General features: G+C 46.6%; 2 protein-coding genes across 3 annotated transcripts; one reads left to right on the plus strand and one right to left on the minus strand.

Moving 5' to 3' along the window:
- Positions 1-2,609: 2,609 nt before the first annotated feature.
- Positions 2,610-7,431, plus strand: LOC119328173 (MACPF domain-containing protein At1g14780-like). 2 transcript variants are annotated; one of them, XM_037601192.1, is made up of 8 exons: positions 2,610-3,155; positions 3,778-4,019; positions 5,545-5,746; positions 5,844-5,930; positions 6,007-6,190; positions 6,310-6,479; positions 6,555-6,619; positions 6,744-7,431. In XM_037601192.1, exons 1-8 carry the CDS (start codon positions 2,865-2,867, stop codon positions 7,372-7,374), a joined length of 1,872 nt encoding a protein of 623 aa, XP_037457089.1. In that variant the 5' UTR covers positions 2,610-2,864; the 3' UTR covers positions 7,375-7,431. The 2 variants fall into 2 exon arrangements, with proteins under 2 accessions (XP_037457089.1, XP_037457090.1); XM_037601193.1 differs by having other exon boundaries at positions 5,847-5,930.
- A 127-nt stretch (positions 7,432-7,558) lies between these two features.
- On the minus strand, positions 7,559-13,452 carry LOC119328174 (microtubule-associated protein 70-3-like). The gene is made up of 11 exons (XM_037601194.1): positions 13,111-13,452; positions 12,945-13,030; positions 11,018-11,083; positions 10,765-10,935; positions 10,147-10,317; positions 9,885-10,040; positions 9,657-9,803; positions 9,418-9,489; positions 8,756-9,322; positions 8,485-8,669; positions 7,559-7,997 (listed from the first exon to the last, which is right to left on the minus strand). Exons 1-11 carry the CDS (start codon positions 13,271-13,273, stop codon positions 7,958-7,960), a joined length of 1,824 nt encoding a protein of 607 aa, XP_037457091.1. The 5' UTR covers positions 13,274-13,452; the 3' UTR covers positions 7,559-7,957.
- Between the last annotated feature and the right edge of the window lie 1,956 nt (positions 13,453-15,408).

Here is a 15,408-nt window from a genome sequence, read left to right on the forward strand (position 1 = left end):
TTTGGCATGACCGGTGGCCAGGGCAACCTTTGATTAATAAATATCCAAAGCTGCATTCTTTTGTCAAAAATGATTCCAAACTGTTGCAAGCTGGATAACATCTGATGACTAAACCCAATTTTTTCATACACCTCTGTCAGCTCAAGCCTTTCTTCAGTACATTGAGCTTCAAGGTCTGATTGATCAGCGCAACAACTTTTGGGTACAGGACATTGCAAATGTCATGGGGGGAACAAAAATACTCCTAAATTAAGATGTATCAGAACCTATGTGCAAATGAGGAGGAGCACATTTTCTTCAAATGGATTTGGAAAAGTGCAAACAAACTAAGACACATGATTTTCCTCTGGCTTCTCCTGCATGATAGAGTCAACATCGGGAATCTCTTAAGAAGAAAAACTTTCCACTTGGAATTTTACGAATGTGTTTTCTATAATGAAAAATCTGAGGAAAGTGCAAGGCATCTCTTCTGGGATTGTTGTTTCTCTCAAGATTGTTGGACCAACATCATTCCAAGCAAAAAGATGGGTATCTCTAACTTTGATGATATACTCCTAGCCCACCAACTACTTCCAAGGAAAATTGCTATTGATGTCTCATACAAGGATGTTGGAACATTTGGGATCCAAATAAATGGCAAGGTCTTCAGAAATGAAGTCGAGACTGTTACCTGTTGGAAATTCAAGCTCAAGGAAGATGTTGTACTGTTGGAGCGGATAATCAAGGCAAAACATTTAAATACTTTGAAAGGATGGATTAGTGCACATCTATGATGCTGGCACTTTGAGAATCAAATCTACTAGATAATTTCATGTTCCCAAGAGTAGGAATTGGTTGAACTCAGTATTTTTTCTTTAATCTTATTGTTGTTTCACTTGTTCCCAGTTATTTTCCTTTACAATTATTTGTTCTACGGTTTGCGATTCAAAAAAACTTGAGGTGAATTCAAGAGAATTTCAAACACCTTTCGGTAGAGTATTAGCTATTGATGAGGTATGTGTTAGTCTAGTAGAATAATGGACATGCTGCCTTTATAACATAGTCTCAACGTATGTTATGATTTGTTATGAATGTTTAATTGGCCATTACACATACGTATATTTATATTTATGTGTCACCTCTGCTTTGAGAAATTTTACTGGTGAATTTATGAACCCCTGTAGAATTTCCTACATAACAAACTTCTTCAAGCTACTTTTACATGCACTTTTAGTTTTTGTAATTAATTGATCTCAAATTATAGAAACACTTATATTAACATCATGTGCCCATAACTTATTGCAACTAGCAATGCTAGTGAGGTTCGCAACCTGACCAAAACCGTTGGAAGCACAAGTGGGTTCATTTTTCACGTGGCATGATAAATTACAATATATGGTGCAAAATATAAGTTTGACTAAAAATGGTTGGGTGTTATGATATCCACTTTCAAATGAAGAAGTCAATTAAATTCAGAAACACATCAATCTATTTCCAACTAAAATGAGCACTTGCCATGTTTGAATTAAAAATGGGAATTTTCATATCAGAGTCCCTCTCATACTGCAAAAAAATCTAAGACTGGTCCGTCAAACCTAATGCCATATTTTTCTCAAAAAGGATAAACTGAAACCATATGATTGGTCTGTGTCAAAACCATCGAGCTTTACCCCGATCAAAAATAACTTTGACAGTGATGTGGCCACAATTTTGCAGACCTAGCAAACCCAAACAACACAATACTTGAAAGATAAGTGAAAAAACAAGAGAACGTATGGAAAAAACATGTTTATAGACATTATTAACAAAGCACGTTTGTCCTAAATATTCTACAAAAGCACATATATGGGCTTCAATTAATTTCGGAAGGTTGTTTAATATGTGTTTTACAAAATACTCCCTCCGTCCCATAATATAAGAGCGTTTTTGACACTACACTAAAACCGCTCTTATATTATGGGACGGAGGGAGTACAAGTTAGTCTAAAAATGGTTAGGTGATACGACGATATCCGCTTTGAAATGAGGAAGCCAATTAAATTAGAAAGCGCATCAATCTACTTCCAACTGAAATGAACACTTTCAAACTATCTAGCCACAAAAGAATCATGAAGCGCTCGATACAAAGAGCCAGGGGAAATGATGAGGGAGCGGAATCAATAGAGGTGCAAAATTTATATTAAGAAAACAGATCAACCAAAATGTCATAAATTTCAGAGATTGCCCGGGGCATTTCCAAATTGGAAATTTGAAACCATGCATAATTTTCACTCCGAGATGCCTAGTCTATGCTTTGGAACAGCTTCAGCAATTACTATGAGGCGACGAGTACGTGTCCACCACTAGTCACTCTGGGGAATTGAAACGGTCTTCATAGGGAGTTTCATGTGGGAGCCAGGTCTCTGTCACCACGAAGGCCCGGAAATCAATTCAAATCCGGTGTCCACATCGCCGCAGAATGGGGAGTTCCACGCTTTGGCGGTGCCCCATCGAGGAGGGGCGCAAACTAGTCCCCAAGAAATAATAATAAGCAAGTAAAAGGTGTTCAATTCATTCAAGAAGAAGATGCCAAAGAAAAAGGGAACGAGAAATAGCAGCCATGACCATGGCGCCGCCCCCCTCCCCCCTCCGCTTGCTCCCGCCACTTCCTCCTCTCTCTTTATATATATCTGCGCTGAGACAACAAGTGCCAATTATGCATCGGCAGCTCCAAATCGGCCATCGCAGTCTCTGGCCGCTTCCAGGCAGCACGAGCCAAGCCACGAGAGACGGACAATTGGACATATCGCATGCGCTTGACGCCTTGAGAAACCTTCGTGGATTGATCTGGTCCATTTTGATTGTGCACCTAGCAAGCAAAGCATAGGCTGGTTCGTTGAGCGGTTCATGGTGGGACGAGCGATGGCCAGGGCCAGGGCGGTGAGCGGCGGCGGCGAGGAGATGGCGGCGGCGGTGGCGAGCGCGGTGAGCTGCCTCGGCACGGGGGTCGACATGGCGGGCGACCTGCGGCTGAAGCACTGCAAGGCCGCGGAAGGGTGCCTCGTCGCCCGGAGCGGCGGCAAGGCGGCGGCGGTCCCCGTGCCGGGGATGGGCGCGGTGGCCGACGTGCCGGCGGACGTCATGTGCGGCAAGGGCAACCGGGTCAGGATCAGGTCCGACGTGCTCGAGTTCAACAAGGTTTGTTACTAGCTGCTGCTCAACTGCACCTTCCTCTCCTCCTTTTTTCTTGAGAGGCCCTCTAATTTTCTACTCATGCCTTAGAGTTGGAGGAGAAGAATTTTGGCTAAAATGATTTAGTATGAAAATGGAATTTGTTGAGCTGTGTTCAACTGTTAGATCTATATGCACCAAAAAAATGTCAGATTGATAAATCAGAGATGATAAAAATTAACTAGTCAAGTCATGAAACTATTGACCAAGATAATTCATTATCATTCTAATCCAGTTCCCTCGCAATCCCACCCGAGTACTCAACTCCTCGCCCTGGTCAAATTTTCCGACCAAACAAATCAGAGCAGCATGACGAATTACATTATCTTGTATTGACTTTCTAGTTGTCTTGAATCCTGGAGTTCTTGACTAAGCCAAACGCGACGGAACAGTTACTACAAAAGAATACACTCTAGCAGAGAATTCATCAAAGTTTAAAAATAATGGACAATGGCAAACAGCGACGGCCTCAAAATAAGACTAAAACCGTTATATCCCGCTATTCAAAACTTTGAATTTTTGTAAGGAAATTAGAGAACGCGTTCGTGACCGTGGATTGAATCTTGACCGCGCGCGCGCGTGGGTGCAGATGACGGAGCTGTTCAACGGCCGGAGCTCGGTGGCGGGGAAGATCCCGTCGGGGCTCTTCAACGCGTGCTTCGGCCTGGACGGCGGGTCCTGGGCGCAGGACGCCTCCAGCACCAAGTGCCTGGCGCTCGACGGCTACTTCATCTCCCTCCTCGACCTCCACCTCGACTGCCGGCCGCTCGCGCTCGCCGACCGCGTCGTCGCCGACGTGCCCGCCGCCTGGGACCCGTCAGCCATAGCAAGGTACTCTACAGTCTACATAGTGTGCAATGCATACATGTGAGCAGCTCCTGCTTGACCGTACTTGGAAACGAATCATGCAATTGACGAGGCGATCAGCTGTGGACGGCGACCTCCTCGTCCTTTGCCAGGATAGTGCAAGGCCGCCCACGACACTCGTGCCCATGTGGTGTGAAAGATCGTATGCGTGCGCGGTGGAAAATTGACGCAGGGCTTGACTTGTTCAAGTCAAGGTCTCGAATTACCTTTCACAACTTTGTGGGGCCTAATAGTATGTGAACCCTGATCATTTCACCCTCGAGAGTCATGGAAGCATGATGCATCAGATGATGTTTTGTCAGTCAGGACTTAGGACTCGGGACTCAGGATTCAAATTATCAGCTGATCTCCACACTTTTTTCGAAACGGAGGCAAAAGATTTGCCTCATCGATTAATTAAGCAGAAGAGAATTGCCCGGTTAATTAAAGAAAAACCGGACGAAAACCGATACAAACTCACCACATGTGGACTACTCACAGAGCATGCAACCCTATAACCACACAACCAACCCGACAACCAAAACCAACACGCAAGGTCCATCAACCCTCACACTCTTACATCGCAAAGAAGACCCCAACGAGAGTACCTCGCTAAATACCATGCTCATCACCAAAATCCACTGAACCATCAAGCTGCTGCGGACACCTTTCCTGTGGCGCTACTCTTCTTTGCATTGCTCCTGAGAGCCTCCTCCACAATCGTCTTGCCAGATCCAGGGCTAGCCCTCTTCAAACGTTTGAGCAAACTGTGAATCTCAATCTCGAAGAGAATTTCATCAACCTTGTCGCGCACAGACGCCTCGTGCCTCACAGCCACATGCGAGCCGGTAACCGCAACGTCGGAACCTCCACGATCCACAGAGGCGAGCGGCTGGCTGGGCGCTGAAGGATCAGGCGCCAACATACTGACCGCCTCACCATCATCAGCCACGGGTACCACTGACACAATGGACTCAGGTGCCACCGACACAGTGGACTCAGGCGCCTCCAGTTGCTCACATGACAAACGAGAATCATGTCCCTCACACGAGGTCGCTGGCGCGTCGACCTCCATATGCTCCACAGACGGAGGCGAAGCTGGTCTCACACATAGTTGTTGAAGCTCGGGCATGACCTGCAGCACAGGGGTGACGACCTCGACGATGGCCTTATCCTCAACAGTAGCCGACACAAGGGGCAAGACAAACACCGGCGAAGAACTGGCCCCAGCACGAGGGGAGAAACAACCGAAGAGCTCCGTCCCCTCGTCTCCCACGGAACCAACACCAGAAACAACAGGAGGTCGCGGCGTCGGAGCAGTCGGCAACAAAGCCGACACGAGGGAGAGCTTGGTCAGAGTAGCCTCCGCCCGCTCCAGAAAACTCTCAACACGTGCCATCAAGCCTTGCAACATCTTGGACTGATCTGCCAGAGTGGACTGTAGCTGATCTCCACACTGATAAACTGCATGAAAACTAACCCCACTCCCACTCTGTGAATCTGTGAGCAGTTTCATCGAGAGGTACGGGACGCACATCGTCGTCGGGGTGAGCATTGGCGGCCAGGACGTGGTCTACGTGAAGCAGGACAAGTCGTCGCTGCTACCGGAGTCCGAGATCAAGGAGCACCTGGAGAAGCTAGGCGACCAGCTCTTCACCGGGACATGCCCCATGCCTCCTTCACACAGCAAGTCCAGAGATAACAAGACCAAGGTCAAGAAATTTTGTTAATTTTCTGACCATCCCAAACTGAAACTATGATTACCTCAAGCGAAATGTGCTTAAAAGAACTCCATGATTATGACTGCAGCAGGTCCCTGAGGCCTTCAACGTGTTTGATGCCCAGTTAACACAGCCGAGGGTTGAAGGAATGACTAGTCAGGTCGCATGCAAAGAGGTACACTACTATTCCAAGTTGCAACTTATCAACAGTCATGAAGCAGGTCGTCTTTGCTGATTTTCAGCTGATGCAGGGCGTGACAGTGATATACTCCAAGAGGGGAGGGGACACGGCGGCGAGGAGCCACGCCGAGTGGCTGCTCACCGTGCCGGCAAAGCCGGACGCCATCGGCTTCAAGCTTGTGCCCCTGACATCCCTTCTCAAGGGAGTGTCAGGCTTGGGCTTCCTCTCGCATGCCATAAACCTCTACCTGAGATGTAAGACCTCTATCTACTCCAACAACATTTTTGGTCTAGCAGTTTCATGGAAAATCACCAGAGGAGAGAACGTCTATGTGCAGCTAAAAATGCTTAACTATGTCACTGATCTCCAACAGACAAACCCCCGGTAGAAGATTTGAGGTACTTCCTCGACTTCCAGCACCACAGATCATGGGCCCCTGTGCTCAGTGACCTACCCCTCGCTCTGTGTTCGAACCGGCAGGGCGCGAGCCAAGCCTTGCACTTCAGCCTTGTGGGATCAAAGCTCCATGTCAACTCAAACCAGGCAAGAAACCATTCCCCTTTGCTTCAAACCATCTGCAAATCCAATGGAGATGCATGCTCACTCAACTAAATGCAGGTTATCATTCCAAACTTGCCGGTCACCGGGATGAGACTGCATCTAGAAGGCAAGAAGAACAACAGGTAGCTGTGCTATCTGCAGTTTGCTGTAGCAGTATGTTCAGTTTTCTTCTATTGGTCCCGCAAAAAAAAAAAAAAAGTTTTCTTCTATTGGAATGTTGACTGAACATCTTCATGTCATGGTCAGGCTAGGCCTCCACCTGCAGCATCTGGCGAGCACCCCAACGTTCATCAAGGGACGGCGGGACAAGCCGCCGATATGGCGCGGGTCGGAGGCGGTCTCCGACGAGCGGTACCACGAGCCGGTGCAGCGGCGGATGTTCGCCCGCGTCTGCACCGCGCCGGTGAAGTACGATCCCAACTGGTGCAGCGCGCACCGGCGGACCGCGTACGTCGTGTCCGGCGTGCAGCTGCACGTCAGGGCCCACGACTCGACCGCCGTGCTGCACCTCAGGGTCCTGTACACCGAGCTGGCAGGGTACGCCGTGGTGCAGTCCAAATGGGCGCACAACACGGCGAGGCTCTCGGGTAAAGGGAGCTTCCTGTCCAAGTCGTTAGGGGCGGCGGCGTCTTCGGGCGCCGCTGAGAGAGACCGGCAGGAACCGGCAAGAGTCAACGTCGACTCCGGCGTGTTCGCCGGAGGGCCGCCGGTGCCCGTCGGCGACCAGAAGCTGCTCAAGTTTGTTGACACGTCTCAGGTTACCATGGGGCCGCAGGACGCCCCTGGGTACTGGCTGGTCACAGGTGCAAAGCTTGATGTCGAGAAGGGGAAGATCTCACTCCATGTCAAGTTCTCACTGCTGGCTCCAGTTTCTTGACAAGCTGCTCCAAGAACTGTACAGTATCAGACTTGCTATCTTTTGTCATGCATTCTTTCAGAAATTTGTACAGGGAATCAGACCCAGGGAAATCCAATGGGCAACATTTCTATTTCTGATTGTCAGGCTGGAATGTAAATCAACGACGAGTATTGTAATGGAATTTCCAACCAAAACACCATGGTAAATAGAGGAGAGCCAATAATCATGTGAGAATAACAATATATTCACAACCTGGGCAGCGGGGGTATGGAGGAGCAGAACCAAGCAAACACTCTAGCTACATTACAGATGGGAGAAGGACGTGGAGACCCGTCCAGCCTATACAAAAGCATCAGGTGCATCGACGACAAAACGAGGGCGAGCCGTAGGGGGTTAGACCTCGCCTCAGGGCCACCTCCTCTACGGCAGAGAAGCAATCACGTCAGATCCGAGCCTACTGCCCTTTCCCCGGCTCCCAAGATTATCACAGGGTCATCTGTGCTATCATCTCAACCACAAAACTAATACGTAATGGAACGAAACAAATACAGAGCGAAATGGACTCTATGGAATAGTACGCCGCCTCAAGTTAGTGCCGCCGTCATTGGAAGTTGCGTGCCAACCCACTTCGTGTTGCGCTTCTGCACACAAGGAACAAAATTCACTGTGGGTTAGAGGAAGAAACTGTATGAAGATGTAATTTCAGGAAGAGGGTGGTAAAAGATAAAGTCTCCTTAAATTTTTTCAGTTTCACCACATAGTAGTTGAGCTTATAGGTACGACAGACTTGAGAGCTTTCTCCAGTATCAAATTTACCAAGTGGCAAAATAATTCTAAGCTTTTGTTGTAAATGTAGTTCTGTACACCTGAATAATTCACAATTTCACATGTTCTCCTCGTATATTTTTTTAGTGGCATGACATCGTAAGAGAACTAATCACTAAGAGCAAATATGGACATAAAATTGCAGGTGCAACATAACAAAACTAAGATCACTTGGTGATGGAAATATTAAACAGAAATTGCTACTAATGTCACACATGGCAAATCATCATCCCAAGAATGTCATTTGAACTATTTCAATCAGAATAAGTTCCTGAAAACGTTTAAGAATCTGTGAAGATGTACCTTCCAGGAAGCAGTTGAGAACTCCCAGACCCTTTTGAGTTACCAAGCCGCCTGGCTTTGATTTCTTGGTCCTTATCGACACGCATAGCTGCAACTTCTTTCTCCATGGCAGCAACCTCTCGCCTCATCTTTTTAGCCTCCACTTCCATGGCTTTGGTTAAGGTATCAACTTTCTTTGCTAACATCTGCAAGACAAAAGGAGATAATAAATAACTTTATAATGTCCGCATCATGTCCGCACAAACTGCATAAATAAGAAATGGTTGCATACTTCAATGGCATCATCTTTGTCCTTTAGACTTTGATCTTTTTCATGGCATGCTTTCCTCAAAGATACCACCTCCTTCTGCAACATATTATACAGGAAACCAGAGACCATTTCAATTGAGTTGCTATTTGTGGTTTCATTACTTCTCTGATCTGCATTGCTATTTGGACTTTCATTAGTTCCCTCATCCACAGTCCCTTTCCAACCATCATTCGCTTCACGATCTTTAACTGCATCTGTAGATTTGTTAAGTAAATGTGATCCATTCCCATGGACCTTTCCCCTGTCTTGTGACCTAGTTCCACCATCAAATGACTTTGAAGTTCCTTTAGCGTGTTTTAGTATCAAGCTGCTGCTAGAAGAAAGAGAGGATCTTGAATGGAAAGATGGAGATCTCCTTGTTAATAAGCCATTTGGTGAGACTTTAGACACATTATCTGCTCCGCCGAGTGATAACCGACGGGAAGGACCGTTGCTGAAACTCTTCCCTTCAGTAGGCGGTCGACTAGAGCCACTTGGTGGCCCTCGCAGTCCATCTTCCAAAACTTTCAGGCGCAACTGGTATTTTTCCTGAGTTTATGAAGAACTAACAAGTTTAGCCTGTCTGAACAATTCCCTTAACAAGTTCTAGCTCACACTGAATTAAAACAGAACGGTTTGCAAACCTTAAGTTGAGCTTCAGACCGTGCTGTTCGTTCTGCAACAGCAAGCTTATCACGAAGTTGTTGCATTTCACCCTGCAGAAACCCCCCAAAAAAGGTAATTACAGGTTGCCACATATGATTTCAATAAAAGAGCCAGCAGGCAAAACGTTTAACTTCACCAAGAACAAGCATATGCCTGCATCTAAGCAAACAATGCACATCAATAACAGAAAGGCATAAATAAATCCTACTAGTCTCACCTGCATGAATCTGCGCTCTTCAAGCCACTGTTTAACTGGCATCACTTTATCATTAGAATCTTTCCACTCATTTGCTACCACCACAGCAACCCTATTTGCTGTAACTTTCGCACGAGCAAGTTCACGGTCAAGTGTTTTTCTTTCGTCCTGACAAAATCATGAACATAACTAGGTATCAGCCAATTAATATTTGATGGCAAAGGCAACAAATTAAGGGTAGTTTGTTACATTCATCTCCTGCACTTTGCGCTGGTAATCTCTAACAGCATTGGCAGCTGCACCACCTGCAAGAACAGACTCTTCCAGCTCCCTCACAGTTTGACTAAGCTTTTCAACTTCTGCAACCTTTTGGCGATGCAACTTATCCAATATCTTATTTTCTTCCTGCAATGCATAAAGTAAACAATTCAGCATTTTCATAGCTCTATTGCTATATGTTGGAAGTTATTTACTCCAGATGGCCAAGAATACACTACATGCACCCACATACATGACAGATCTCAATTTGCTTCATCAAATCTTGGTTCTTGTTTTGCAAGTCATCAACCATAGCAGCTTTTGCAATTGCTATTTGCACAGTCCTTTCTGCTTCCAGTAGTGCTGCCTCTTTTTGTTTTGTTAGTCGATCCAAGGCTCTATTATCCTCCTGGAGCTTTGCAATCTGAAATCAACCAAGTCAATTTCATAGTTTATCATCTCTTTTGTTCATGTGAATACATGACTACTGGAAAGTTGCAATTAGATACTCCCTCCATATCACAAATAAGTGACATTTTGGACGTTGACACAGCCTTCGAGATGTAATTTTGTCCACTAACTCCTATTGTAATATATGTATAAAAGACAAGAAAAATATAGTGCTCTAGAAATACCTTTCGAGACAATTTACACATGATTTTCAAATTTCCAATATGAATAATTAAAATGATATTCGCAGTCAAGGTTCAAAAAAAATCACTGGAGACATGTCCAAAACATCACTTATTTGTGACAAGGAGTAACCATCTAGGTGCATTGGAGGATGAAGATTGTGGGCTGTTAGGGAGACATTATAAATTCATGACAAACACAAAAATAGAAGGGGGGATATATGAAGTAAAAGTAGAACCTCTTGCCGAGATAGCTTTAGCTCTGCTTCAAGTGGGGCAAGAATGGCTTCAATTGGCGGCATGTCATCATCCTTTTGAGCTGCATGCACTCTTCGCAAAGTAGCTTCTGCCGCAAACTGAGCAGCCATTGCAGCCTTTTTCTCGTCATTTATCTTCTTGACTTCTAGATTCTACAAGTTTTATTCTCTATATTAAAGCACAATCAAAAGACAGAGAATAGCAAAAGATAAGACATAAATCATAAGACAGTACTTTGTTATCTAGGTGATATTCTGTCAACTTGAGCTTCTCGTCCATCCTCTCCAGCTCATCTGTAAGCTGCCACACAAGATTACAGTCATGTTAATCAGAGAAAGTAGGTAATCATCGTCAGGTTTATGGTTAATAAAAAATAATTAGTATCAACAAGTAATTCAGCGTTTTAACTTATGAACTTACACGAAACAGAAAAAATATTCAGTATAATATGAGCTGCAATAACTTATACTCAAACTTGTTTTCTAATTCATAGTTCTCTAGTCAGAGGATTTCAAGCCCTAAGTTTCAATCCATAATGATAGGTTGACAACAAACAAGTGAAATTCAATATAGGTATACACAAGCATTTTAAGTTCTTCGACGCCAATTTATAATAAGAACTCATTGTCCACCAAAAAATATGCAATCATCGATAGTGATTCACATAAAATAAAAGGACTACTAGTGCATTATGACATTCGAATGGTCAAGAAAATGAAAATAATAATCAATAGCACATCATAAATATTTTATATTTCAAAGTTTGTTAACATGAAAGCAGGATATAGTATGCCAATGCACAAATATATAAGCTCCTCTACCTTATCTATGGACCATGGAATGTATTGAAACCCAAGAGTGGAAGAAAGCTGTATTATTCAAGTGCAACTGAAGAACTCAATTCGTGAAAAGCCATGCTACCATATTTGACCAATTAACTCTTGACGCCAAAAAAAAATATTGATAAAAGAATAACAGAGAGCGAAAGTAAGCTATAAGCATACAGTAACCCAGTCATAGTAATCCTAAGAGTTGGCAACAAGAGCCATTAGGCCCTGTTTGGTTCGGCTGTGGATTTCTAAAAGCAGCTGTGAAAAATCTGCTGCGGAAAAACAGCTGTGGAAAATCTGATGTAAAAAATATGTAGGTCATTTGGCAAACCAGCTGATACAGCCTTTTCAGATTTTGGCCCGCAGCGGAATCAGATTTTGGAAAGCACGTCCTGGGCTGATTCTGCTTTTGGTTCAGATTTTGGCAGCGGATTTCTGGAATCGGATTCTGCTGGGTTCGCCCTTTGGTTCAGATTCTGCTGCGCGGCAGCGGAATCTGTCGATAAAAGCTGAACCAAACAGGGCCTATGTCACAAGAAAAGAAAAGCCAGGCACCTCCTATACAACAGTTTGGCAGCATAAGTCCCCGGTTAGCAGAATGATTTCATTGTTGTTGAGCATCTAAACCCATTCACATTCAGTCCTTGCAAATCTAAAAATCTAGTTTGATAACCTAGCACACGGTATATCGAAATGAACCAGAATTCAGTGACAGCACACGCAGCAAGAGCCATGAATTAGCATACTGAAGTGTCCATTCTAAATAAATACAAGACCAGCAAAAAAACGAACAGCTTTATCTTTTTACCACAGGTGCTTCTGGCATTGCTTAAGAATGAAGTCATGGAAATTTGGTAGAGTTGAGCACCGAAATACCACAAGTACAGCCCAGAAAAATACAAGGCACAGGACCACTAAAAAATATGAAGCATGAAAAACAAATGGCTATATTCCATTGCTAAGAACAAGATTAAAGATGGCTGTAGAAACACAAACACCTCCTATACGACAGTTGACAGCATAGGTCCCCACTTAGCAAATCGACTTCATTGCTGCTGAACACCTAAACCCATCGTTGCAAAACTAAAATTTTGGTTTGATAATCTAGCATTCAGTGGGCCAAAATGGACCATAATGCAATGACAGTACAAGGTACCTCAACACCGCAACAAGAGGCTAGAGCCATGCAATTAGCATACTGAAGTGCCCATTCTAACTAATAACCTAACCGAATTTGGCACTTCCCCGCAATCCCTGACATCAATTCCAGCCTAAAATAGCAGATACCGCACCTCCGTACCACAAAATCCCAAGAGCAATCGGCAATTTACCTCCTCCACGGCCTTCTCCCGCGCCCTCTCGGACAGCCGCAGCGCGCGTATCTCCGTGTGCGCCTCCCCGAGCTCCCGCTCCTTGTCTGGCACCACAAACCAGCAAAACAGTCAGACCCTATCGAAAACACCGGAGCGAAACGGCAGGGGCAGATCAGCAGCTCACCCCTGAGCTCGTTCTCGAGGCGGGTGAGCTCGACCCGGACGGGATCCGAGCCGTGCATGAGCGCCATGAGCTCGTCGGCGTCGAGGCTGGCCCGCACGGCGCCCCTCCGCCGCGAGAAGCCCCTGGGCGCCGCCACATTCCCCTCCTCGCCGCCGTCGGCCATCTCAGATCTGAGCCCCGGCGGGCCGCCCCGGCATGCAGGGTCCGCCGCGCCCCCCGCGTCGGAGGGAGCCCTCGCCCCGCCGCGCCGGCGAGCCTCCCCCGCCCTAAGCGGCGAGCTCGGGGAGCGCCCCTGCCGCGCGCCGGGATCGGGGAAACCCTAGCTGAGCTCCGGCGCTTGCTCCTCCTCTTCCCCCCGCGTCACTGTGCGTGTGCTGTCTGCTGTGCGTGTCTCGCTTTTAGTAGTTGCGGTTGTCTTGCTCTTAAGTGGCGCGTTTAAAAAACTCGGGGCAGGGGAGGTCGGGGGGAGGGGCTTTTTGGATTATCTTAGTAGTACTCCCTCCGTTCCTAAATATAAGTCTTTCTAGAGATTCCACCAAGTGACTACATACGGAGCAAAATGAGTGAATCGACACTCTAAAATATGTCTACATACATCCGTATGTTGCATTCCATTTGAAATGTCTAAAAAGACTTATATTTAGGAACGGAGGGAGTATAAGCGTGTCGGGTTTTGAGAGCGATTAGTGGCTTGATTTCTTTTTCATGGAGGAGGATTAGGGTGGTTCACAATGCTATTTTTAGAGACGGAGATGGAGTGTATTGTTACTCAAGTGTCTCCCTCTCTATTGAGCCTTTGTACTTTATTTATTTTTTAGTTTTTTATTTAGGATTTTTGTACCTTAGGTTTCTTTTGAATGGGTGTATTTATATCTTAAAAAAACACTTTGAATATGGAGGGCAACACATGGTAACTTTGGCGGTGGTGCTCTGCGAGCACAAGTCTCGAGCTTAGGTGTGAAGATCATCCGTTTGGACTTGGATGGTTGCACCTGGCAAAGCGATGTTTACGCATCACGTCCTTTGTTGAACAGTTGAAGGTGTTGTTTTCGAGTTTGCTCAGATGTGCATTTCAGGGTGAAGACCTAATATATGATCCTCGGTGGTGGGCCCGGCGACGACTGACGCCTATGACAGCTTCATTCCTAGGGGATTGCTTTTGGAAAACGTTTCCCGTGGCCCGTGTGTTGCCAAGGACGATGGATGGTGTTCCCTTGCAAGTCGCTCATCTGGTCGACTCTCTTTGTTTTTCCTTATTTTTCTAATTTTCTTGGCTTTGTGCATCCTTGATGTCTTGATTTAGTCTTGATATTTTGTCGTCATGTAAGGTAGGTGTAATATGGAAGAAAAATATCACCCTCCCACCCTGCACCCGCGTGCGACGAGGAGGGCAGCCCTAGCAGATGTAGCCAGGTAGTCCCTACACCATGTCTCCTCTCCTTCGCTGCGGCCAGAGGGCGCGGTTGGGACCGGACGCCGGCACCGGCGACGAGGTCTACTCGTCTTCCCCCATGGCTGGCTCGACGCAGGACATTGTCATGGTGATGGGGACTGCTATGTGGTCGCGCGCCAAAGCTTGAAGGGGCAACAGTGTGCCCGTGATGCAACGGGGAGCCTGGAGGTGGTCAAGGTGGTGCATGCCTGACGGGTTGGTGTCGGCGGGCGCAACAGGCTTCGGCGGCGGCGGCTGGCCAGGTTTGGACAGACGGGTGACGCGAGCTACGGCGGCTTGGGCTGTTAGCTGTTGCCTTGGCGGTGGTCGAGGACAATGGTGCCCTAATGTTGGTTGGTCATGGCGACCTTGTGGCATGTGGCTGGCATAGTCCGGGTCTCCGCCTCTCTCTATGGGTGCATGGATCATGGTTTGACGGTGAGTTGGCAGTCCTCGGTGGTTATTGTGGGGGCTAGCGCTAGTATGGGGGCTTGGAGGTGGTGGTGGTCGGCGCGAGCAACGTTGCCCGTCGACCGGACGTGCCAGTTCCTAGGAAGCCCCTGTTGAGATCTGGATGGTCAGATCTGACGGGGCGATGCATGACACTCCCTCTGGTGGTGCTACCAGGAGGTGGCTAGCGGTGCGAGTCTGGTGTAGGACGCCCCTGCCCAGGACAGGCTTTTCCACTCTCGCAATCCAGTGTTGGCTGGGCAGCCATGGCGGCGGTCCTGGATGGCAATGCCCCCTCCGGCAGGCCAAGTGATGGGCCATGAAGGTTGTTGGTGAGGTATTTTGCCTCCACTTCGGGGTGACATTCATGTGTTTTGACATCAGCGGGAGGTTTGGAGTGAAGGAAATATGCCCTA

This window comes from Triticum dicoccoides, chromosome 7A (genome assembly GCF_002162155.2).
Source record: "Triticum dicoccoides isolate Atlit2015 ecotype Zavitan chromosome 7A, WEW_v2.0, whole genome shotgun sequence".
Classification (NCBI taxonomy): Eukaryota; Viridiplantae; Streptophyta; class Magnoliopsida; order Poales; family Poaceae; genus Triticum; species Triticum dicoccoides.

Coding starts and splice junctions, on each gene's coding strand:
- LOC119328173 (XM_037601192.1), top strand. CDS start 2,865: ATGGTGGGACGAGCGATGGCCAGGGCCAGGGCGGTGAGCGGCGGCGGC. Junction 3,156..3,777: donor ACGTGCTCGAGTTCAACAAG/GTTTGTTACTAG, acceptor GCGTGGGTGCAG/ATGACGGAGCTGTTCAACGG. Junction 6,620..6,743: donor GAAGGCAAGAAGAACAACAG/GTAGCTGTGCTA, acceptor TGTCATGGTCAG/GCTAGGCCTCCACCTGCAGC.
- LOC119328174 (XM_037601194.1), bottom strand. CDS start 13,273: ATGGCCGACGGCGGCGAGGAGGGGAATGTGGCGGCGCCCAGGGGCTTC. Junction 10,936..11,017: donor AATATCACCTAGATAACAAA/GTACTGTCTTAT, acceptor TAAAACTTGTAG/AATCTAGAAGTCAAGAAGAT. Junction 8,670..8,755: donor ACAAAGATGATGCCATTGAA/GTATGCAACCAT, acceptor TTTGTCTTGCAG/ATGTTAGCAAAGAAAGTTGA.